The sequence below is a fragment of the Crassostrea angulata genome, chromosome 8 (genome assembly GCF_025612915.1).
Source record: "Crassostrea angulata isolate pt1a10 chromosome 8, ASM2561291v2, whole genome shotgun sequence".
NCBI classification, from domain to species: domain Eukaryota; kingdom Metazoa; phylum Mollusca; class Bivalvia; order Ostreida; family Ostreidae; genus Magallana; species Magallana angulata.
The window spans coordinates 22,475,978-22,501,555 of NC_069118.1; the positions used below are offsets into that span (position 1 = coordinate 22,475,978).

Here is a 25,578-nt window from a genome sequence, read left to right on the forward strand (position 1 = left end):
CTCAAAAGCCAGACAAATCTTGTTGATTTCGAAGAGCCTTGGCTGAGTGGCCAGCAATGAAATAGACAGGCCTACGTCACATTGCTGTTTCACACAACTATCCAAAGTCCAAGCTCTTGTTAAAATGGTTCTACCCTTTCCTCCCACTACACAGCATTAAATAATCTACTGTGAATCATATTTGCACACAAGGCTGCTTTGGTGCAACTTTGGGCTCTTTTAGTGATTAAAATATTACAGACCAGCTAGTGGTTCCATTCTTTTCATAATGATAGGTGTGAAATTAACAAACTTATCAATATTAATGTTAAAGTATTGCTAAACAAAAATCCCAACTGTGATATTACCGGGTAACAAACCAAACAGAAATCTAAATACCTATGCACAGATTTATTTCAAATTCGAAGAACAGGTACAATCTTGTGACATTATTATCTTTTACAAACAATGGCAAATCAAGTCAGATTTTGCTGTTTGTTTTCCTCAGCTGTTGGGAAATGATTAATAAAACTGCAACTCCCAGATGCCTTAGAACTGTTGCTAGTAATCGTCTGGCCTGTCAGTAGTTAGAGAAATGGAGCCGATTGCTATGGGTTGAGATTGCTATGGGTTGAGACAGAGAGGGGATGGGATGATGAGGTCCAAAAACAGACCCAAAAGGTGGAGAGTGCCAAGCTACACAACATATCACTCATCCTCAAGGATACGAAAACATTGTAAAATCATCGTAGTCTGCAACAAAAGTACAGATTTAATGGCCTAACTTATTATAAATTGATGAATTTATCAATGTCGCTAAGTTATGTATGGGAGTGTTGAATGCAAAGGTGCTTATGTATATGTTACTTTTATGTATTCATAATATGCCGTAAAGTACAACAGTGTTTTTTATATGGGATAGCAAATTCCAACGTAACAAAGTGTACATTTGTGGGGTTGTTTTTGTGGAAATGAAGAATTCGCAGAAACATGACTGATATTATTATTATAGAACAACTAGATCTGCCTCGATCATCTCTTTTCTAAAACTGCATTCTATTAGTTCTGCAAAATTTTTTGCAAACTTTACCTTTTAGCAAACAATTCCATGGTATTTTCAATAAAATGTTAAAAAACGAATACAAAATGTACTTGGGTTACAAATTGTGCAAGGATAATACAAAAAAAATAAAACAAAGAAGTGTCTTTGTGATTTCATTTTAATTCAGATTTTCACTCCCGGAGTTCTTGAGTGGTATTCCTCAGAAAGAAAGATTATTCAATATTCAAAGACCCAAGTGCCTTAAAACCTTTGGTTTCATATCTGTGAAAGGGTCAGGGGGATTGGGAATTTAGATGTAAAACAAACACAGTACTTCTTATAACCATGATTTCAAATTTCCTGTCTTATAAAAGATGTATCTTGCACTGCTGGCATTAATTGGTAACTTGATTCTCCAAATATGATGTACATGGCCCCAAATTTACCATCAATAGCACTTAACTGAATTAACAATTTATCACATACCTTGGCTTTATTGCATCTTGTACACTGATATCTGTCTGTCTTTAGAAATGCATATCTTTCTACAAAGCCTGAATTCAGAAACATGAGTACCTTATACATATGACATTTGCTAAAAGAAATTATGTCAGTATAAGGCATTTCAGTTTTACTGTATATATATCAAATCGGCGAAGAATGTGGTTGCTAGAAAATTTTTACTGATTCTGCAGTTTTTTCTCTCTATTTGAGTGTCATTGTCAGAGATTTAAAATCTAGTTCAACAAGATGATTTTTTTTATAATTCCCTCGAGTATGTTGGAATTTCAGTGTTTATGTATTTCATTAGTGTTTTAGTAGAATTCATCAAGTAATGACAAAGAAGTCACCAAATACAGGTCGTATGTCTGCAGGGGGTTAAATTATTTCAAGGTCTCCGAGTTTGATTTGGTGCAATTGCAAAGTCTGATTGCATGAAGATAATAAAGATAATACTCTGGGACAATTCAGTGAGATTGATAATTCTTCTAATTAAGATTAATTACCCCCCAATTTTCCATCGATAATTACTTCCAGAAAATTCCCATCAATAACAGCATGTTACTGGAAATAAGTTGAAGTGAAAATGATCTGTATTAACGTGGTATTGACCTGATTGGTGGAATTGTTGTGTCATTTATCTGCACAGCATTTTTGTTGTTTAGAGCATAATTGTAGAAGTTTACGTAATTATAGAAGTTTTACGTAATTTTAGAAGTTTATGGTGATTTGGAAAGGTTGATAATGACAGATACAGTTAACTTCTCTTTGAAAATAAAAGATGAACAACTGTTAACACAACCTTGTATAGGAGCCCAGAGATTGGCTAGCTTAGTAGGATATTTGGATTTGTCTGTAGTCATCTCAGGCTTAATAACCAAATCAATACCGGGACAATCCCTTGAAAGCTAAGTTTATCATGAAATTTCCACCCAAAACATGTTTTGGGAATAATTTAATATCCATGTGGCTTGTCTGCTTTAATTCTAAGTACAGCTCAAGTGTCCCTCTGATTATTTACTGTGTACATAATTATATAAAGATAATTCCAACAATAATTTGTCTAACTAGCTGCATAATGTATGTAAAGCACACAAGGTAGACGAATGAATATTTCCAACTTTAACTAGAACAAAAATTTTCAACTAAAATGTGTGCTGGTTTTCTGGGGGTAGTCTCAGTTATGTGGGCCCTGCTGCTCCTAGATTCAATGAACATGATTAAGGAGCAAGTTCAGTGTCCTTCAAATTGTGATATGTACATGTACTAGAAAAAAATTTTTGAAGACAAAGATGCCTCATCATTACATGTCAGTGTTAGGAATCTCCACAGTTTGAATTGAAAGTCATTACCGGTACATTTTTGTGTTAGCTGGCAAGATGACTAAAAGCATGTACAATGTACTGTGTCTGCATGGTGGCTTCATGATTTATCATGCACCTCCATGAATATGGCCTGCAGAAGTGGTATTTGTCATGTTTGTCTTTTTTCCCTGTCATCCTTAGGTCATTGAAGGTAAAATTTTACTGTCCAAGCTAAAATCTGCCCTTCTGTTCTTCCATCTGTTTGTTGCTATTTGCATTTTAAATCACACTGTAAGGTTGGTTTCCTTTCATCACACTATTTCACCAAACTTTATGTACTGGTACAAAATTATTAAAAACAAAAATATTATTTCTTCTTTCATTTTACAATCAATACTGACCTGAGTATGAAGATACTTGATGTAAATTAGGTTCTGAAAATTTACCATACATGTATTACCCAGAGCATTGGAGTCCTGTGGACATATTCTATTTTGTGTCTGAGTGTGTATTTAGGAGGGGAGAATGGGGTGGAGGTCATTTTTTTTAGCTGTTGAAATCCAATACACAAGAATGGAATCAACATTTTTTTCCCATTTTGAAATGAGCAATAATGAAAAGGGATTTTCCATTAGGTCCTAGAACTTCCTTTTGCAGTGGACAAGGTCTTTTTTACCACCAAGGCATTCAATTTTCATTTTCTCATAATTCCTTATGACTTCAGTTCTTGAAATTTGTAGAGGGGCAAGTGCTGTTGCTCTTGAAATTTATTACATACAGAAAATTTGATGTATATTAAGGTGGATAAATTGTTTGACATTAACAGGAGTTATCTTTAAGTCAAGCTTCATTATGTATTATGGTGAAGACAGAATCGTGTCGTGTAGATTGAATTATTATGCCATGCACTTCCCAAATTTAGTTATGAATATAAAGATAATCTGATAAAATTAATGTGAAAATGGACTGTATTTCATAAATGACATGTAGATGTTTTGCATTTGATGAAAAGTTAACCAAATATAGCTTTGATTATTTCTTATACTCCCAAATGTATCAAATGATGTTAATTGAATTTGTGTCTTTCAGAGGTGCCTTCTCCGAGGTTGTGCTAGCGGAGGACAAATCAGAGAGGGGGAAATTAGTGGCCATCAAATGTATAGATCGATGCGGATTACTGGGGAAAGAGGAATCGTTGGAGAATGAAATTCAAGTTCTTCGAAGGTAATGCCCAGAATTAGAGGAAATCTTATCAATCTGATGGGGTACTTGAGTCTCGGCTGAAAAAAAAGTAATTTTCACTGGCGGGTCTGGATTGTTGTATGGAGTCTTCTGATAATTGTTTCTTGCTGTATCTGATGGTTTCAGTAACCTTGGAAAGATGCTGGATTCATTTTCTTTTTTGGGGGATAATTCAGTGTTTTGTACAACTCGTATTAATCACCCTCAGGACAAGTTATTGGACAAATTTCTGTTGGGTGGGAAAAAGCAAAATAAAAATTGAAATTAAAAAATCGTGCACATTACTTAGATGAATGTTCTCAATTATTGATTTGTCACAAATTAGTGAAACTTTGGCTCACTTTCTAATGTGAATCTGTGAAAAAAAATAAGATTTTGTGCATTAATAGACTTGAAATTGGTAATGTTCAGTTGTATAGCTGCATATCAGTGATCTGTATGCAAAGTGTGACTTAATTATTTGTGTCACAAAAAATCCAAAAATGGGGTAAAAATGTAATCCGATTTATTTGCGTCAGCAATTATATTAAAAGTTTTAATTATCAAACAATGTACCATGGGAGGTTTCATTTCTGCGCATTGTACTGTTTAATTGTGTAAAAAAAATGTGAAAATTAAAAGATCTGATATCGAAAATAATCAGATACGCGTATATGGTATATGAAGAAAAAACAAAAAAAAGTTCCAAATAGGATTACCAATAGAACTAGAACATTATAGACTAATTGAAAGAAAAATTCTTGATTAAGAGAAGAAAAAACCTCATTTGAGCAATATAAAAAACCTCATTTGAGCAATTCGATTTAATTATAAATTTCTATTAGAAATTGAAAGACAAGCATTGGCTTATAAGTGATTGCATAGAAAATTATTTTCAGAAACAGATTTATCAAATTTTTTAACAACTTTTGTAAAATTGAGGAGATATGCCCGGGAAAACCTTTATTAATATATATTCAGCCTCATGAAGTGATCATGATGACCGAAACTCTGCAATATTTTTTTTGTTTTTTGGTGAATCTCTATTATTTTGTGACAGAAATGCAAACAAATGGATTTAATGATGAGCCATTATCTGAACAAACACAGAAGTGACCAGAGCTTGTTCAGTTCATGACTATGTAAACGGCGGGGCTATTGATCAGTTTACTCAGTCAATTGTCAGCTTATTAGCTATCCCCTGCTTTTTTTTTCCTGAAACAAAAGTGACTAATCACCAATGGAGCTCAAATGTGAAAAAGTGTCGATTTTGTTTGTTTCCCAAAAGGGAAGGAAATAGGACCTTTGTATGATCTTGTTGTTAGAATTTACAGTGACATGATCTGTATAAAAGTTGCAGGAAACTGTGAGACAGGAGAGAAGGGTCGGTCAATTTTCAAGGGATTAGGAAAACCCAAGTCTTTTTCATATAAAATTGGGGGAGAGGGTAGTCTGGGGGATTCCTACTCACAAGGCCATATTATTTATGATACATAACGGGGCTTCCATCACAAAACCACACTACCCGCCCCCAGACGTTGAACGTATAAATTAACCTAAAGCTTCATATTCATGTGTATTAACTAATTGTGTGTTTTTCGGTTAATTTGATTAATCATAATTATTGTATATACCAATTGCTCTTATTAGTTGAGAGCAGCTGATGAAGAGGTGTAGTGTTAATGCACGCATCCTTTGAAGTCGTTGTGATGAACTTATCGAACTGGATGGGTCACCATTACAATTACTCTGTTACAACGTCCTGTAATTAATGTTACCTCAGTAATTCACAGTTTACTAATTTCTTTGGTTGCGCAATCTGAAAAAAAAGATGGCAATTGCTATCTTTTGTTTATGAATGGGTATAAAGGGTAAGGGCTATGCCCTGTATTGTTAATTCCAGAATTCATTTCCCAATTCCTTTGGTTTGCGCAATCTGAAAAAAAAATCGTAAATGCTATCTTTTGTTTATTAAATAGATAAGGGTGATCTAGATATTTTTTTGATAGTGTTATTAAGTGGGTGTAAATGTTTGTGTAAGTTTGTTTGAGTGTATACATCCATTAATTACTTGCACCTCTATGTTTAACTTAAATTACAAGATGATTCCAACATGGTTAGAAATTCTCCTTGTTCTTCAACTCTTAGATAAAAAACCCACAAAACCCACACATTTTGGTTTCAGTTACTCTTCTTTTTTTTTGTATTTTTCAATAAAGAAACAAATTGGCCAATATTGATTTTTTCTGACCTTTTTTTGTTTTGTCGTTTTTGGTTGGAGACCGCACTGCGTAATTATACAAGGTATATTAAAAAAAACTGAAAGACAATAAAGCAGATACTGTGTGTACTGTAGCACGCATTTTAGCTGATGTTGGTTACTTTTTTATGCCACCATAACCTTAAGCTTTTACTTCGATTTACTGATAGTGCCTTTCTCATTGACATTTTACATTCATTATCTATGAATTGACCTATAGAAGTTCAGGATGATCATAAATTGCATTATTCTCTGCAGTTTTTCTAGAAACAAATTTCGTTTGATCATTTTGATTTTGATTATGCACTACTATTTTGAAATCTTGATGGCATGTTCTTCAGAATGATGAGTTTTTGTTGATTTTGCAAAATGTACTAGTCATGTCAAAGATAGTGTTTAGATAATTATCATAATAGTGAGCATAGCTCGCCGGCGCGCAGCACCGGAGCGAAGCGAGCTCTACTGGCAAGGCGTGTGTGAATTGAAAATTCGGACTAGTTGCACATTCATTCAACAGATTTTTTTGGCGTCAGTAAATCAGACTAGTAATGCATTGTTTTAATCGTCCCAGTAGTTCCCTGTAATCATGGCAATTTTTATCACTTCACACTCTCACGAGAATCAGCAAGACAATATAAAAACAATCAACGATGTATAACGTTACGACACACAGCCAATGCTACCTCTAAAGTTCACCTCAGTACACTCTCAATCAAAAATAATCGAGTGACGTCACAATGGTTTACACATTGATCCGATAGATTTTTTCGGCGTCAGTGAATTTTGACCCACAATTCATAGTACCAATGGTTTCCAACCTCGCGGTCTCAAGAGAATCGAAGTAAAACTTTTGAGAAGCATATATAAGATGTGTAATTTTAAGAACATCATGCTTTTTAAGTAAATAAAACAGTATACTTCGCGTACTTTTATTTCTCAGGGGAGTTTTAAAGAGTCAGACGACACCTAACCAACGTCAGCTTTGACGTCACAATAAGCACTGATAAGGGGAAATTACTCTAATTGAAGTTATTGTAAATCTGCTAAATGACCAAAATCCTCTCAAAATCTTGCAAAGACTAAGCTAAAGAACAGCTGAAGAATAAGGAACATTTCTTCAGATACAGGAAACAGTTGTAAATTGGACTAGCTCATTTGGATGAATGCTCACATTTATTTTATTTACTATAATTACGGTAATTTCCTTGAACGTACACGTAGCATCGCCTTTTTTAAAAGGGGGTGGGTGGATGGCAGCCTCATCCAAAAAATCTTTGCAAGCAAAAAGAAAAAAAAATCATGAAAATTCTAATCCTTCAACTCTTTAGCAGTTCAATGGTTTCTTTATTTTCACTTCCATTTATTACATGCTGGGGGGGGGGGGGGGGGCAACAACATGTTCTTTTAATATGATAAGCAAATATTTTTAACCGTAAATTAAAAAAAAATTAATCTTTTTTTAAAAAAGTGGAGGGGCAACTCCATGATAAGTCGATTTCCTATGTGTAAATTGAAAAAAAAATGAAACATTATTTTTTTAACATGGGTGGGGGGGGGGGGGGGGGGCTCTATGATGAGTCAGGTTGTTGTAAGTTTATATGTAAGTTTAAGAAAAAATGTCTACTGCAAAATAAAGGGGATGAACTGACGTAACATAACGTATCTCCTCTTTTAAAGTGATTGTAGCAATCACTTTAAAAGAGGAGATACAATGCAATGAATATTTATATATTTAAAATCTTTATTATTCAACAACATGTTATCTGAGATTACATTACTGCTCTACTTATAAATAAATAAATTATGACAAATCTTATAAACTATGAATAATAAAAATTTACTGAAAAATAGGTATGTTTTATTTTTTTGCACTCAGATTTTACTTTGTTAATTTCATTTCATTGATTTATTATTATTCATTGTTTGATCACATGCTGTGCTCGCCCCAACGGTCGCACTGTAAAACATATTAGAAAAGTTTCCAATTTCTGACTATTGTTACCTAAACAAAGGTTATAGATTGAGATATCATTTACTCTTTAAGATAAAAAAATTAGAGTGAATTTTTCTAATTTAATGTTCATTATGAAGTATGATAATACATGTTTATAGATATGTTTCTTTTTAATTAATAAAAGTAATCAAATTTTAGTATTTTGCATTGATGACCAAAATTGGTCAGATCGAGTTATCAGTAAACATTAAGAGAAAAACTAAACAATCTGCCATCAGACTAAATGTAATACTGTGGTTTCATCAATATTCGTTGAACACCAATTTTCGTGGATTTTGTTGTTAAGTTTATCCATGAAATTAAGTGTTCATTGAAGTGCAATTTCTACTAATAATTTGTATTGAAAGGATCACTGGCCACGAATTTAAGTATCCTTGAAACCATGATTTTCACTTTATCCACGAAAATTGATACCCTTGAATATTAATGAAACCACAGTATATTATTTTAAATATAGCCTCATAATATTTTGATATTTTTAATTTTCCTAACTAGAGGGAAAGGGGTTGTTGAATAATTTAGAATTTCATGAAAATGAATGATTACATGAATTTTGAGTAACATTCCTATTGTCAAACTCTTTGTGAGAAATTATTTAACATCTCAAGACTCGATCATCTAGAATTAACATCCTAGAGTAAGATGTCGGAATTTAATCAGAAATCTAATGTAGGTCGAACACAACACTTGACTGTTATTTATGTGAATAGTTACTGATATATTTTTCTCAGTTTTGCATTAACCAAAATGTCAGTTTTCATTATAGGAGTCAATTGCGAAACGAAAATGAGGATGTCTCTTCATATTTACAATTTCAAATTGGATTCCTATAAAAATTTCATTTTTAAGGCTTTAGAATTATACCTTCTGACAGTAATGATTTTGAAAGTGAACTAAAATGTACAAGTATATTTACATTTTCCTGTGTCTTTGCCTGTGATAACACTACTTATCGATTTTGTACAAAATAACTCATAATGCCAAATTGAGGCACCAGCGGGGTTTGCTTATTTATATTTAAATATTTAATCGTAAGATGGTTTAAAACTATATAAATATAAGTAATAAGGAATCATTCTTTGAATATTATGAGGTGATAATTTCGGTCGGGGCGTGATCAAATCTATCCTTATTCCTTATTCCTTATTTATTTGGCAACAGTTTCTTAGATTATATACCATGTCTTTGTTTTAATTACCAGGAAGTTCTAAAGAAAGTCTTAATTGTGACAAATGTGGTATTATATATTATAGTGTATCTTATCCCCTGCTAATTAGTGAGAAAATCATTTGCTCTTGCCCCATATGGAATTTACTGACCACATATAAATGGTATTGGATCAACTACAATGAATGTAACTATCAACATTTAGTAAAACACAGCTAAAGTTGATTATTATGTTTATATTATAAAGTTTTACCTTACAGTGGGGCCAATTTTACATTGTTCTATTCAATTAAAGAATTTGCATAAAACATCAGATGTTTTTACTTCAACATCATTTTTCAAAAGAAAACTATATTAATTGTATTGTTATATTAAACTATTGGATAAGAACCATATTAACAAGAGCTTGGAATTTGGGTAGTTGTGTCAAACAGCAATGTGATATAGGCCTGTCTATTTCATAGCTGGCCACTCAGCCATTGCTTGTTGAAATCAACAAGATTTGTCTGGCTCTTGAGCTAAGACTACGCAATCGGTGCATATTTCGCTTGAAACCATATCATTTTAAACTTGTTTTGACACAAGAAATAGATAGCTACGACCAACCAAAAGTCCAAGGTATTGTTAAAATGGTTCTAATGTTAAAGAGTAAACATTTAAGTAAGGAGTTTGCCGAATTAGAACCATTTTAACAAGGCTTTGGACTTTGGGTAGGACAGGCCTACATCACATCGCTGTTTGACACAACTACACAAAGGCCAAGCTCATGTTAAAATGGTTCTAAGTTTGTTAACCTTCAACACGCATGCATATCCATGTTAACAGTCAGTGGCAGATAAATATGTCCATTGTTTTCAGTTATACTTTATGAATTTTGCATTGAATCTGTTATTACAATATGATAATGGATTTAGTTCAATGCCTTCAACGCCAATGCTAAGTAGTGTATATGGTATCAAATATTTGTATTAGAGACAAATATACACAGGAAGCAATTTATAAGTATAATATTTTGACTTCTAGGGTACAATCGGTTTATTGCAATAAAACAATTTGAGCGGCTGTTATTATTCCAGTCTTTGATAATAAATCCCTCAGGAACCTGCAATAATGTTGATGCAGTATGGCTGTAAAGAATTCAGTGTTGCTTTTGCAGTAGATCAATTTCTCAGGAAATTAAGAATGTATTAGGAGTGAAAGGATATGTGAAGTTCGATTTTGATAACAACTCTGACTTGATTTTCTGCACTTCAGATGTGGTTTCAACAAGTCCCAGGAATTTAATGAGAAAATCTTTAGAATTTTTCTCTCTCCATTATAATATAACTTAAATTTTGTTGCTTTTACTTCAATGCTGAAGCTGCAGATATTAGATGAAATGAGTTTCATCTTATAAACTGCATGAAAATTAGTTTGAAAAAGTGTTTAAATTGCTTCTAAAAAAAACCATACATTTATTACCAGTAACCATACATGTGTATGTCATGTTGAAAGTCCTTCTATTTGTTCCATCATCACTGCATGCTATTTAATTAGCTCTGATTATATGACAGATTCAGAATTTAATTTCTCAAAATTTTGTTAAAATAACATCTGATATTTGTAAAACTGTATATTGAAATTGTGTTAGGAATAAAGTTTCTTACTTAAAATTTTATTGAAATCTAGGCCCTATTTGATCAAACAGTTTATTAATAATGTTTTGAATACTTTCAAATGCTCTATGATAAATACATAGATTGTAGATTTCTTAATTTGAGTACAAATGTAGATGATATTCTAATTAGGGCCCCGCAAGGATTTGCGGGTGCCCTATAGTAATCACTCTGTCCGTCCGTCCTTCTGTCCGTCCGTCTGTCACTCTTCCGTCCATAAATTTCCTGTTTTTTTCAAATAACTTTTTTTATGGTTGCCCAATCAAGTTCAAATTTGGTAGGGTAGTTCAGTAGGCAGAAATACTTATTTTGATGCTAAGTTTGGTTCTCTATGTCTTCTGGTTTGGAGCTGGGGTGGTGGGGTAGATTCCTAACAATGCATAAGAATGAATGGGCAAAGAGAGATAACTGCTGAGAATGAATGGGCAAAGAGAGATAACTGCTGAGAATGTTACCATTGTATACATGGAAGGCTGTGCAATATTTGTCCTTTGGGATTAATTAACCTTCCACAGGAAGAAAATCCTAAGCTTTATCTTTATCTGTCACATTGAGATTAAATACTGCACTGCCTGTGTCTGCAAATGAACTTTGTTTTGAAGTTAAGGTCAATTTTGAATGATGTGTAGTATTGTGTACATTCTTTGAAATATGGATTTAAAATATAATATTCATATTTTATTTTGGTTAAAATACCGTACACAATGATTTATAATAATTTTATTGAATTCTAAAATCAAGATATATATTAAGATATCCTTTTTCACTATTTTATTTTTTAATTATTTATTTTATTTTTTTCTGCCTTAATGCTGTTAATTTTAACAGGTAATCAGATAATAACCCCATTCTGTCATTTCTGAAAAAAAAATATCTTATTGTAAATTTAGAAGAAAAGGATGAGAGAGCAGAACAATTAATCCCCTGGGATTAGTTATCTTGCCTGCTGCAGAAAATTTAGAGGCTTATCTCTATCTGTCATATCGAGATTAATGAACACCTTTGTCTGCACTGATTGTGTTTTGAAGCAAATTAAACTCTCATTCCATGAGCTGCACCCTAATATTTTTACCCCTCAGTTTAAGGAATGGTATTTGATAAAGAATATATTTCATTCTAGTCCAAATACTTATATTCTGTAAAATAAAAAAAAATATATGAATTACAATAAATTAAAAAAAATTCTTTTTATTAGAAATCAGTTTTTTTTATTCTCTTTTTTTTCTTTTTTAATGGATGTTTTGGTGTTGTTGTTGTTTTTTGTTGCTATGTTTATATTAAAGTAAACTTAAGAATAGTACCTGAAAATGTTCCTTCTGTAAGCCCTGATTAAATTCAATAAATGGATGAGAGCAGGATAATTAATCCCCTGAGATTAATTATCTTGCCTGTTTCAGAAAATCTAAGGTCTGTCTTTATCTGTTATATGTATTACCGTACACATGTGTTTGTTTGAAGTTGAGGCAAAGCCTAGGTATCATTGCATTGGTATCAATTCTTTGTTTTTTTTAACAAATTTTATTTCATCCCATGTTAACCCACTTTATCCCGTGGATATGACTCATTGGATATTTTTTTTGATATCCCACAGTTGTGACTTTACAATGGGATTTGCGTAGGCATAATGAAGTAAAATAATGTGGAGTTTTATAAACAGTGTAAACATTGATTGTGGTGTATAAAACATGGGATAAATAGAATCTCATATGATTTGTAGTATAATATGATTTTTATCCAACTTGTGTGTTTTATCCCCTCACTAAGGCTCAAGAAAAAAAAACACTTTAATTGTTGGATGAAAATCATATCCAACTACAAATCACGAGATCCTATATATTCCAGTTCTCAATTTACATCTTCTGCCGGGCATTTATTTTTCATCATTGTTAATAAAAAGAGGATGGAATTCAAAGTTTTTTTCACTTCTCTATATTAATTGTCATAGCAGGGCCCTTCCTGACTGGTCAGTTTTCTAGTTGTTAAGTGACCACTGCCAGGCCTTTGCAATTTTTGATTGATGATCGTCATACGCAGGACAAAATGAATTTAAGGTCAATTGGTGCTAGAACCATTATGACGTTCTAATTGATTTGATGAATCTTTACCCGTATTTTATGGCTTTAAAGGTATTATGTAGAAAATAAAACAATATTTTGACATTCTATGTTTTATCAAGGGAAAAGTAATCCCGGTACCTATATTTAATTTGACATCATTTTAAAGAGGTCAAGAGCTTGTTTAATACGGTTTTTGGAGAGACTGTAGGCATTCTAGATATATTTTGTTTGTCAAAGATAGACAAAACTCCGAGATTTGTTACTTTTATCCTTCATATTTTATAGAAAATGGTTGTTTAAAACATGATTTTTCATTGCGTCTACTAAAAAATTAAGTCCTGGTACACCCTATGAAACAAAAGTATTGTTATGAAGCAACATTATTGAGTTTCATAAACCTGTAGGCACCTTTTATTTACTAGATCTTGACCTTAAAATGATAATTTCGTTTTTCTTTTTGCAGACTTAGTCATCCCAACATTGTACAGCTGCTAGATGTCTTTGACGACAAGGCCCATGTGTATCTTGTGATGGAACTGTGAGTATATGCATGTACAGTCTTTGATCAATGAATAACAAATGCAGGGCTATATTGTATTCATAAAGTTACAAATTTCCAAGCTACATGTACAATGTAGCCTCAATTGTGATCATTCTTTGATTGGCCCTGAAATTTATTAAATTAAAAAAAAAAAAAAGTTGTTATTTTAACATTTTGCCATAAAAATGGAAATGATATTCAATAATCTATCCTTATGAAGATTATAGATAAGATTCGGGTTTTCCATGAATATTAGATCTGATTTTATCGTTTCCTTCCTTAGATCAGTTTAAGATAAACATTGTATCGTAAACATCAATATCTTGTGAGATCGAAAATAAGATAAGATTTACATTATATGATATAAAAAAAACAACATTTTAACGCCAGTATACATATTCATTGTAAGAACTGGTATATTGCATTACTATTATGTAATAGTTCGAATATAATAAGTAAAATTTATGTGATTAAGAAGGGGGCAGAAGGACCGAGTGGCCGAGCCCTTTCTTAATCACCTAAATTTTTGTTTAATATGATCTAACTATATTAGAGCATGCCCACTTTTTATTTGGCTGATCAAAAAAAAATGTGACGTCGCTGTGAACTTAGAGGAATTCTTAATAATTAAAAACATCACTTCATATAGAATATTAAGAGACTGCTAATTTGATGAAAAAGTGTAATCTTCTAAATGTATTACAATATGTAGTACATATGTGAACACTCCATTTATATATGCATATAAAAAAAAAAATCATCATTGCTTTACCTTATTTAGTTTCAAATTCAAAAAAAAATTATTAAAAAAACAAAAACAAGGTCTGCAACTTTTAACCTATTCTTGCCAAGATAGGCTTAAAAATAAAAAAGAACAATTGTTTGAAGTAATGCTGCCCAAGTATTTTTCTTAATTTGGTTTTGATTTCTAGATGATCAGTTATTTTGTTAACAACTTAACATTGAACATAAAGGTTAAGAATGGTATAGTTGTGGGCATCGCTAGAGTCCACTACTGTAGACTCCTTATTTTTATGCGGAATTATTTTCACACCTGTCCTGCATTTACAAGAATGTAAAATCCAGGGATCTTGTATTACCACCACCAACTTTTAATTCACAACATTCAGTTGAAGTGTTAGAGTCTTTTGAATTTGTATTGATTTTTAAGTTTAAATCTTGACTGTTGTTTGATTACTACTTTACTATAAAGTCAAGTGTACAGGCATTTATAGCATGCACTTGTGTGTAATTTAGACACAACCAATTCAAATCATTCAAGTTCCTAAACAAGAAGCTTTCGAAAAAATGCTACAAAATTAGACTATTTTCTCTAAATATGTTTATTAATATAAGAATGTATTTCAAGTTATAAATTACCATAGCAGAATTTAATATCCCAAGCAAGAGTCATCCTCATGCAAAGGGATGGAAAAGGGATTTCATGAAGTGCTATAGAGTACTTTTTTCCCCTTTCCTCTCTCTTTTTCTCTTTTTCACTCTCATTGAACCAATTGATTAAACACAAAGTGAACCTTCAAAGAACAAATATGAAGGAAGATGACTGATTTACACTCAAAAAAGCCCTCCTAATGTTTGCAACAGTTATTCTTGGCAGTTGGTTAATTTGATTGTGTTTCTTGTTGTTTCCTTTTACAGAGTGACAGGCGGTGAGTTATTTGATAGAATAGTACAAAAAGGTAGCTACACTGAGAAGGATGCCAGCAACCTCATCAAGCAGGTTCTGGAGGGTGTGGACTACATGCATGATCGGGGAGTGGTACACAGGGACCTCAAGGTGAGAACTTTAATGGAAGCAGAGGATATTGGTTGCAGGGGTGAGAGGGAAGAGAGGGATGGGAGGAGGGGGCTGTAACATTTAGTTGTGCAAGACAGGAGAGTGGTGCATAGGGACTTTTAGGTGATACCTTTAGTGGAAACAAAGAATATTGGTTGCAGGGGTGAAAGGGAAGGGAGGAGGGGGTTGTAACATTTAGTTGTGCAAGACCGGGGAAGTGGAAGCAAAGGATATTTGTTGGGGTGAGAGGAATGGGAGGAAGGGGCTGTTACATTTAGTTATGCATGACCAGGTAGTGGTGCACAGGGACCTTAAGGTGAGGTCTTTAGTGGAAGCAAAGGATATTGGTTACAGGAGTGAGAGGGATGGTGGAGGGTTGTAACATTAAGTGTTGCATGACAGGGGAGTGGTTTACAGGAACCTTAAGATAATACCTTTAGTGGAAGATTGATTCAAAGGTGTGTTGATGTGGAGCAAGACCAAACATGTGATGTAATGTTTAATCTCTCATACAGTCTGTGAAATAAAACAATTATTGACCCATCTCCAGATGATTATGGTGTATCATGCATTCTTGTGAAAAATAATATTGACAGACTGAAGCAAAATATGGTCAATATTACTCCTTGCTAGTAGGTCGAAATTCACCTCCAGTCATTACTTTCAGTACTTTGATTTTTTAGTGAAAGTAGCCCCAACAAAATACAAACTATAAATGGTTTTATGTGCAGGAGTTCTTTGTATAATATAAATATAAATTATATGAATTTGCTTAGTAAGACAAATTTAATAGGACATATTTGGTTAATCACATTATAATTAAATGCTAACATTACAATTAAGAAAGTAAGATGTCAAAAGAAAGCTTATGCCTAAACATTGAAATGCAGGGTTATTGAACTTCCCCAATCAAAACAATGGAAGAAAACATCCTTCTTTGTATGTGAGGTTACATGTATTATAGCATGTTTTTATTTGGATATTTTAAAGACATGTTTTATATCATGTATCTTACATTATATGTTATACAACTGCAAAGTGCCGTGGTCCTCTTTAAATAGTACAGTGCTTATTAGTGATTACTCATCATTAATACTGTATACAATCATATTGTAGAAACATACAAGCTCTTTTTCATTATGTAGATTACTGAGTAATTTACCTTTTGTAAAGAAGAAAATAAGCTTGATTCAAATGTAATAAAAGTCATATGTAACTTTGATTAGCAGGATTGTGAAAATTTTTTTTAGAGGAAAATGACTTGGTGGACTATATTTCAAGTCTCAGAGAGAGAGAGAGAGAGAGAGAGAGAGAGAGAGAGAGAGAGAGAGAGAGAGAGAGAGAGAGAGAGAGAGAGAGAGAGAGAGGGGCATTTACAGAAAGGTCATACCAGTTAACTGATAGCTTTTCTTACTGCTCTAGTTACTGCAGTAAACCAACATTTATTCGCGGCAACATTATTTTGCAATTTACTTCCAATAAACTGGTTCACGATGACTAATGTTCGCTACCAGGCCTTATCCAGACCCGTATTTTGCTATAACAACCATATGATAAAGACTGAATTGCTCTCGTGAACCTCGCAAAAATTTCTCACATGCGAATAAAAGTTGGTTTACAGTATGTGCATTGAATTTTACATTTGCATGAAATGAAACACAATACTGTAAATATACTGAGTTTTGCAATAGTCATATTTTAATCCCTTTCTTGCTGTTTATAGATTGAGAATTCATAAATAAAATTCACATTTAAAAGAATATGGCTCCAAGTGCCTATATTTATGGCCTATGCAAAACAGTTCAACTGAAAGAGTGCAAGATATTGAGAACATTCACAGCAAACCTTTTGTTTTCTCTTACAGCCAGAAAATCTGTTATACTACAGTCCGGACCCCGATTCCAAAATCATGATCAGTGACTTTGGTTTATCAAAGACAGAGGAATCTGGTACTATGGCCACAGCCTGTGGGACACCGGGATACGTAGGTTAGTGTACAATTATTATAAAGCATTGACCCCTTACATTAAATCAAATAAACACTAAGTTAGTGAACAGTATAGTATCCATATTGTACCTATTATGTCTAATTCTGTCAATGTAAGGTCTCTAGACGCTTCTCTTGTCTCTGTCTCTCTGTATGTCTCTGTTTTTCTGTCAGTCTGTTTGTGTGTGTGTGTGTCTCTCTGTTCTCTCTCTCTCTACTCTCTCCCCTCTCTCTCTCTCTCTCTCTCTCTCTCTCTCTCTCTCTCTCTCTCTCTCTTTCTCTCTCTCTCTCTGGCATTAAATTGATTTAATATTTTAAAACTTCAAGAAGTAAAATGAAACTTGCTCCATATATTCTTGTTACTACTGGCAGTCTGACTCCAGAAAACCAAGTGTTTATAAGTGCATTGGACCAGTAATTATGTAACAGTGTGGGAAAATTGTCTTTCTCATCCAAAGCAGCCAGCAGAAAAAGCCATAAATTCTGGCATAAAAATATGAGGTGGCAGAGAAAAGCGAATCCTATTGAAGGTGTCTGTACTTCAGGTCTGGGGCATCACAGCAAATCCCATTACTTCACACCGATCTGCTTTCATGCAGTGTGACAGCAGCCGCAGTGCTGGGTTTTAAGGCCCAGCCAAGTATGTAATATCTTAGCAAGCAAGACAGAAGCCCCTCAGGGTCAGCTTTCTGGAAGTAATGACAGGTTTTTAGTTTCAGTGACTTAGCTTTTTTTCCATCGGTCTGCATAGAGATGCCTCTGTGACAGTAATTGCCTATCCTTAATTCACCCTGTAAGTGGCTCATCTGAAACGGTGGACTAGCTAGTCTGGTACATTGTGTAACTAGGGGTGAGACTTAATGGTCGTGGCCTATTTAGGTCAATGCTGGAAGACAGTGTTCGTGTGATTTGGTTCTGTTGTAATCTTATGGGAAGAAAAGGGAAATGGCAAATAATCATAAATTTATTCTTAAGAGGCTAGAATAGTAGTGCCTTATATATAGCCTCAGAAATTGGTTTATCGTACTCACTGAACCAGGAAATCAGTTCAAAGGTAAAAGACAGTGAAGTCTGTATCATCAAAACCCCAGCGATTTTTCTGTTTTAATTATTAATGTCGCTCAGTGATCAAGACATGTTTTGTCTGTTTCTTCTCCGATATTGACACACAATGATGTTATATTGAATATTAGATTGGATATTTTGACATTGACAAAATATTATACTGTATAATGAAAAAAAATGTCAAGTTAAATGTAATTTAGAATTACAACAGTTACTATTGTAAACAACGAAAATACACCCCTGATGAAAAATAGAAAATACATTGAGTTACATATCTTATGATCAAAAAATTAATTCTAAAACAGTACTATAGATTCCTTATTTTAAACAAGTACTTATTCTGCAAGTCAACAGTTTTGCATTAAAGCATTAAATCAAGAGAAAATATAATTGCAAACGCAGACTTTTTATCGTATTGTTTCATTTAGTTTACATCTATCTAAAATGAAAAGTGGGATTTAAAAATCTGCTTGATGTTTCAAATTGAGTGCGATTGTGTAATTTTTGACAAAGTTATGCCCTTGGACTTGCAGCAAGTTTTTTGCAGGTGAATTAATACTGTTTACAATACATGTTTTATACTAGTGAGAACTAGGCTTTTGCATTATTTATCTGAAAATTGACATTTTGTGATCCATAGGATAAACTTAGTTAATATGCTGCATATCAAGAATGAAACCTCTCATGTATTGAAGTAGAGGTAGCGTTTGACATTTAAAATGATCTTCATTAATAGAATTTCCTCGCCTTCTCTGCTTTTTTTTTTTTCGGATTACATGTAGGTGGGATCATAATATAAACCTACAGGATTTGCAAATGATGAAACAAATGTCATTAAATGGCATAAATATCATACATAATTGAAAAAAAACCCCATATCACAGAAATAGAGAGATGATACATCTAAAGTGGATGCGAATATGTCACCTCTCAGAACATAACACAGCATGGCAGAGAAATCAGTAAGCATTATGATCAAGTTACCTTCTTTTTTCATTTTGTAGCACCAGAAGTTCTAGCACAACAGCCTTATGGGAAAGAGGTGGATTGTTGGTCCATAGGTGTTATTTCATACATTTTGTGAGTATCAGTCAAATGACATTTCAAAAATGATAAACCGGCATTGTAAACTGGCAAGTGTTCCTGTAGGCTTTAAAACTATTAATTTTTTTTTCATTGATGCAAAGAGGCAAGGCTGCATTTCAGTCTCATTCTAAGTTTATAGCAAGCCTAAATCACATGATATTTATCTGCACTTTATAAATATGCAACTGAAACACAAGAAGATACAAAGTTTGAAAAATAACTCTAACACGATTAACTGTCTTTGAACATGAGAATAAAGTAAATCAAGGACACCACAAATTACATTGAACAAATGATTCAAAAATTGTATCAAACTTGCAGATATTGCAATAGTTGAAGTCAGATGCAATTTATATATCCATCATAATATAGTGCTTACTAGGTTTTATGGAGGGTGTTTATCTTAGTCAGATTTTTCAATATTTAATTTAGAGTAAGGCAGTCCGTTTAAAAAATTACTTGATCAATAATACTCAACAGACTTTCTTGCGTAGAAAATGTCAGTCAAACTTAAAAAGCATCCCTAACCAAAGCCTGTAAGTATATCTTCAATGTATTATGAAGAGTTCATACACACTTTAAAAGTACTTGTGTTTTGTTAATTTCAAACAAGAAAAAACAAGGATGTAAAAGTTTGATTGCAATGTATTGATTTCTGGGGGTTTAGCATTTGCAAAACTTTGGGTGTTTCAATTAGCAAATGTATTATAGATAAATGGCTGTTACAAATAAATTATGAGCTAGTTGAAGGTGAAATTTTAAAAAGCTGTTAGTATTGAAATGTAGGAAAAAATATTTCATAAAGTCAGAGATAGATTAGCCTCAACTACTGAGATTGGCAAAAATGTATTAGTAGTCTGTTGGTCTTTTACCAAGGGATTCATTAGTGGCCAATTCCTGAAAATGAGGTCAGCCTGTCCACACATTATATGTCAGAAGCGACTGGAGTATTATTCTCATCTGGGAAAGGAGTATTTTTCTCTCGGAAAGCGGTTGATGAAAATGATAGAGTTCTGTATTGAACTAATGGAAGTTCTATATTCACCCTTATTCTACACTGTGTGGAATTTACAATGAAAAGCACACAATAGCAGACATAAGTCAATTTCGAGTGTCTGTTGATGATGAAAAATCTATTGACGCAAACAAACACGAACGAGAACACTCTACAGGATGGAAGTTGGGAAATTTTCTTCTCAGGAGACTCTTAGGGGTTTTTATAACTCATCTAGGGCATCAGTGTGGGATAACAGATGTTCAATATTGAATCCATTGAGAATTTTTTTTTTTTTGGGGGGGGGGGGTCCATTGCATATTTCAGTTATTTTTACACCAAAAGTAGATCACTTCAATGCTGAATTCAAAGTTATCTGCCCTTCATTGAAAATCTTTATAATGATATGCACTAGTTTTATCAGAAATATTTGACAGGCATTGGTACAGTAGAAAATTTTACTGAAGTAATGAAGAAAGTGGCACATTAAAAACCTGACTAATGATAAACATGCTCAGTAGTTTACCAGTGTCTCAAGTTTATAACCTTTTATAAAAATAAGTTTTATACCCAAGTAAAAAGCATTTTGATAATTTCTAGATCTTCAGGTTTGTGTTGAAACTGGGAGAAATATGATAGTTACACTGTTCTGCAAAATTCCAAAAAATTCTATCAAGAAATACAGTCTTTTCTCATCAAAAAAGATAAATATTCTATATTTCAACCTTTAAAACCAAAATATTTCTTCAAAATATATTTATAATAAGTTTAATTAAATATGGATGCAACCTTTCTTGAAAATATTTTAATATAGAAACTTGCAAAAAAATAATTGTTGCTATCATTTTATTATATTTTGTATCTCAATAGAATGATGAAATTAGTCAAAAACCCATAATACATAGCAGTGGATCCTGTGGCTACAATATATTAGATTTAAATACATGTACTTTCAGATTATGTGGTTATCCTCCATTTTATGACGAAAGTGATGCAGCATTGTTCCAACAGATTCTCCGAGCCGAGTATGAATTTGATTCTCCCTACTGGGATGACATCTCCGAATCAGGTATTGCAAAATTTGCATTGGTTATACCGTATATCTGGTAATTTTTGCGATTATCTAACTTTTTTCTCAATCACTTTTATGTTGCAAAATATTCAATACACAGAAATTACTGGTCAATCAGGTATTGTTTGTTTTAAGAAACCATAATAAATTTCAAAAAATGACTGATGCAGTTATTTAAAAAATTTTACGCTCTTTCCCTATATTCGCAAATTCTGTCACATGTGAAAAAAAACCCAGGATATCTCTAAAGCTAAGAATTTTGATGAATGATTGCTCCGCGTACATTATTTTTTATGCACTATCAAAATTTGATGAGTCAGGCAATTTGTGATATGTACATGTACCGGTAGTCTTTGCATGAGTTCATGACTTAACTACCCATAAACATGAGACATAGTATCAAGTTTCACTGAATGATTTTTTTGTTACATCATTTTCCGATTTATAAATAAATTTATCTTCACTACTATTCATGCTTGACACTTGAAATGTATTATAGTACAGATATTTATATATATAAAATGTATGGTTATACCAAACCCAGTAGTCAGCTATATTAATATCCATAATCATTTTTCATTATTCGATACATCTTTTTCAGCAACTTGAATTTAATACCAGTGATTAATATTTACAGCAAAGGACTTTATCCGACATTTGATGTGCAAGAATCCGAAGCAGAGATTTACTTGTAAGCAGTCGTTAGCCTACCCATGGTATGTAAATCTGAACTAAATTATTAAACAATCTTTGTATTCGAAGTTGTTCAACTTCATTTGTATTATGATCTAAAAAAAAAATTGATGAAATTCAAACCTCTTAATTATTAATTAGATAATTATTAACTAAAGATTAAAAAATTCTTATTAACAATTATGACTAAAGTTTTTATTTGGGGGGGGGCGGAGGAGGGGGAACAACGAATGACTCATTATAATCTTTGAAATCTGAAATTTTTGTCTTTAATGCTTCAAAATTCTTAATGGATATGTAGATTTTTAAAATAATATACATGTAGTACATATAAATGTTCTGACAATGTTTAATGTTGTCAGCGACGCTCATTGTCTTATCTATTCATTTTGGCAGGATATCTGGTAACACGGCATTAGAGAAGAACATTCATGCCTCTGTCAGTGAACAAATTCGTAAAAACTTTGCAAAAACCAAATGGAAGGTAAGTTGATATAAACACATTTAATGTATGTAATGGGAATAAAAGATGGTGGCCATTCGCAATTTTTAAATGGTGCATATAGTAAACCAATTTAACTTAGTGTTCATGTAGTGTTCATTTATATGTAGTCGTAACTAGCTATTTGATTGGCTATACAAGTGAATTGCATAAATATGCCGAATTTGTCATATTACGTACGACACAAATTTAAATTACCAGGTATCTTTATCTGCTTGACCATGTTTAGTTTTTGATTTTGTACAATTTTGAGTTTAGCATAATTTTATCTACATACAAACTTAATATCTATCATACATAGAGTAGTCCACTTCATTCTGTTGCAGGATTATTACTGTAAACATATTACATTTGGCTGTGTATTCTAATTAACGTTTTTAGCGGAATGCATCCTCTGCTTAATCAAGTACATCACTAAATGCCATGCAGGAATGTAAATGTATAGGAACAATCAGAAATACGCTAAATCAAATTCACGTTAACGTGCTCAGAAACTACTTTTCGCCAAATATCGTACACGCCAAATATAATACGTTTACAGTATTGGCTGGCATATGAATTTTTGAAGTGGATGTCTGCATGATGAATTTTGATGTTCAGACTGCTGATCTGGAGCAATAGAACTTAGACGAGCTGAATTTTGATTTAGTCTCACTCTTTCTTAATATATACCTTAATTTTGTAAAAGCGAGACTCACATCATAAGTAGTCTCATTTAAGTTTTATGACCCCAGAGCCAGATGTCTGTGGAATAGTCTAAATATTTATATAATTACCATCTTGTAGCAAGCTTACAATGCCACAGCTGTCATCAGACAGATGAAGAAGCTGGCCATGAACAAGGATGACCAGAGTCAACACACTGAGACAAAGTCTTAGACAGAGCGTGATTGGTCCATTATGAGGTGTATTCCAAACCCACACTTGTTGGACTTGAGGTCAGGTGTGCGTTTTTATCAAGGGATCTCAGTGAGGTCATAATCTTGATAATAAGGAGAGATGAAATGCCACCAAATTTGTGCAAAAATGGCCTATTGTGGTAAACTTCTTGAATTTTTTGCAATTTTTTTTTATTATTATTACATTTCAATTTTTAAAAAATTTTGTTAAAGGTAGTTGAGCATATTTTTGTGTTATTAGGGTAATGTTTTAAAAAATTTGAAAAATCAAAATATGATCTGACCAAATCACAATGTGTTATAAAAAGTTCTGATGAAAACCAGATTTAGTTAAAAGTGGTTATCAAAAAATAATGGAAAATGCAGCTGAACATCAAATTTTCACTATTCTTCAAATGCAAGTTTCCTTTTCAAAAGCTTTAAAAATTTATGTATTCATATGATATTTGAACCTTATTATTTTTTCTATAGAAGTCTCGAATTAAAGTATTACTCCCTGGTATTACCAAAGTAACATATAAAGTAGTTAGACATTATATATTTTTAGTTTTAAGACTTATTGCATATGTACCAAATATCCCTGTGTTATGGCCATTTGACCTTTTTGCACTGCCCCAATGGGTTTGGCACTTTGTTGCACAAAGGTGCAGATGTTGTGGAATCTGTAGAATGGGTGCACAATTTTTGTGCAGAGCTATATACTTATATACTAGATGTTGTTCAGAATGGTGTATACTTTTTAACTACAGCCTGTAGTTGTTAAACATTCCTTGTCAATTGTTGTTGTCATGACATTTTACAATTGTTGACATTTTATTTCTGTCTTTGAATTTAAACCGCCAAATCTGAGCTATCAAGGGTGCAAAACAAAAAATAAATAAGGTCTCAACTTTTGACTTTTTGACCCTGAACTGTTCTAATTAAGATGAGCTAGAGGCTGGTTTGTCTCTGAGAACAGTATACAATGCCAAGGCTTCTGTAATGTGTTACTGTGTTATGCAAGTACATGTAGAACATTTGTTTCATGCTAGCTAGTTGATATTTGTGTGTTCCTTCTATTGCACTTTAAATGTCTCAATGCCAAACCTGTGTGAACACAGTTATAAATCTGTGTGACAGGCGCAACAGAATTCTATTATGTATTTTCTTATTTTGTTTAAAGAAATAATTTGATTGGAAGAAATGAGTCTGAAAGTACAATGTTGTTGAGTTTTTAGTGGGGGAAAAACTACAGAATCTTTTTTTTTTTTTTTTCGTGTGTTTAGAAATATATCTACTGACCAATATATTTAGAACAATGTGTTCTCGTGAATGAAAGTGTGCAATATATTCTGATTTTTGATATTTGTTGTTTCATCTGTGATGATCAAAGGCTTAAACCTGTCCCTAGTTTGAATTGAAGATTTGCAGTTTTCAGACATTATTTCCAATTGCTCTATATCCAAAGGTTTGAAGGGAATATATAGGGTACTATTCTATTCCAACTTATATGACTTTGAAGGTGATTTTGTAGTTTAATTAATATTCATGGACATCAATTGTCTTGGGTTTTTATAAAACTCACAGCTTTGACAAACAAAGGATAGTTTAATTTATTGACAATTTTTAAATACTTAACCGATAAAAATTGTTGTTATTTTTCATACTTTAATTAACACTTGATTTTATGATTAGGATTCTGATAAACAAAGATGTTCACATAAAATGATGCCTAATGAATAATGATTGAACAAACTGTGAA

The 25,578-nt window shown here is 32.6% G+C and overlaps 1 protein-coding gene across 1 annotated transcript in view; it reads left to right on the top strand.

The window, feature by feature from the left end:
- The window catches only part of LOC128158667 (calcium/calmodulin-dependent protein kinase type 1-like), a 34,231-nt gene extending 9,126 nt beyond the window's left edge, over positions 1–25,105 (top strand). The window contains exons 2-10 of the mRNA XM_052821610.1: positions 3,916–4,050; positions 13,664–13,738; positions 15,401–15,539; positions 17,404–17,527; positions 19,596–19,671; positions 21,628–21,740; positions 22,381–22,459; positions 22,833–22,920; positions 23,725–25,105. Of these exons, the coding sequence (XP_052677570.1) occupies positions 3,916–4,050; positions 13,664–13,738; positions 15,401–15,539; positions 17,404–17,527; positions 19,596–19,671; positions 21,628–21,740; positions 22,381–22,459; positions 22,833–22,920; positions 23,725–23,817 (922 nt within the window). The 3' untranslated portion in view covers positions 23,818–25,105. The remainder of the gene's footprint in view (positions 1–3,915; positions 4,051–13,663; positions 13,739–15,400; positions 15,540–17,403; positions 17,528–19,595; positions 19,672–21,627; positions 21,741–22,380; positions 22,460–22,832; positions 22,921–23,724) is intronic.
- Positions 25,106–25,578: the final 473 nt, after the last annotated feature.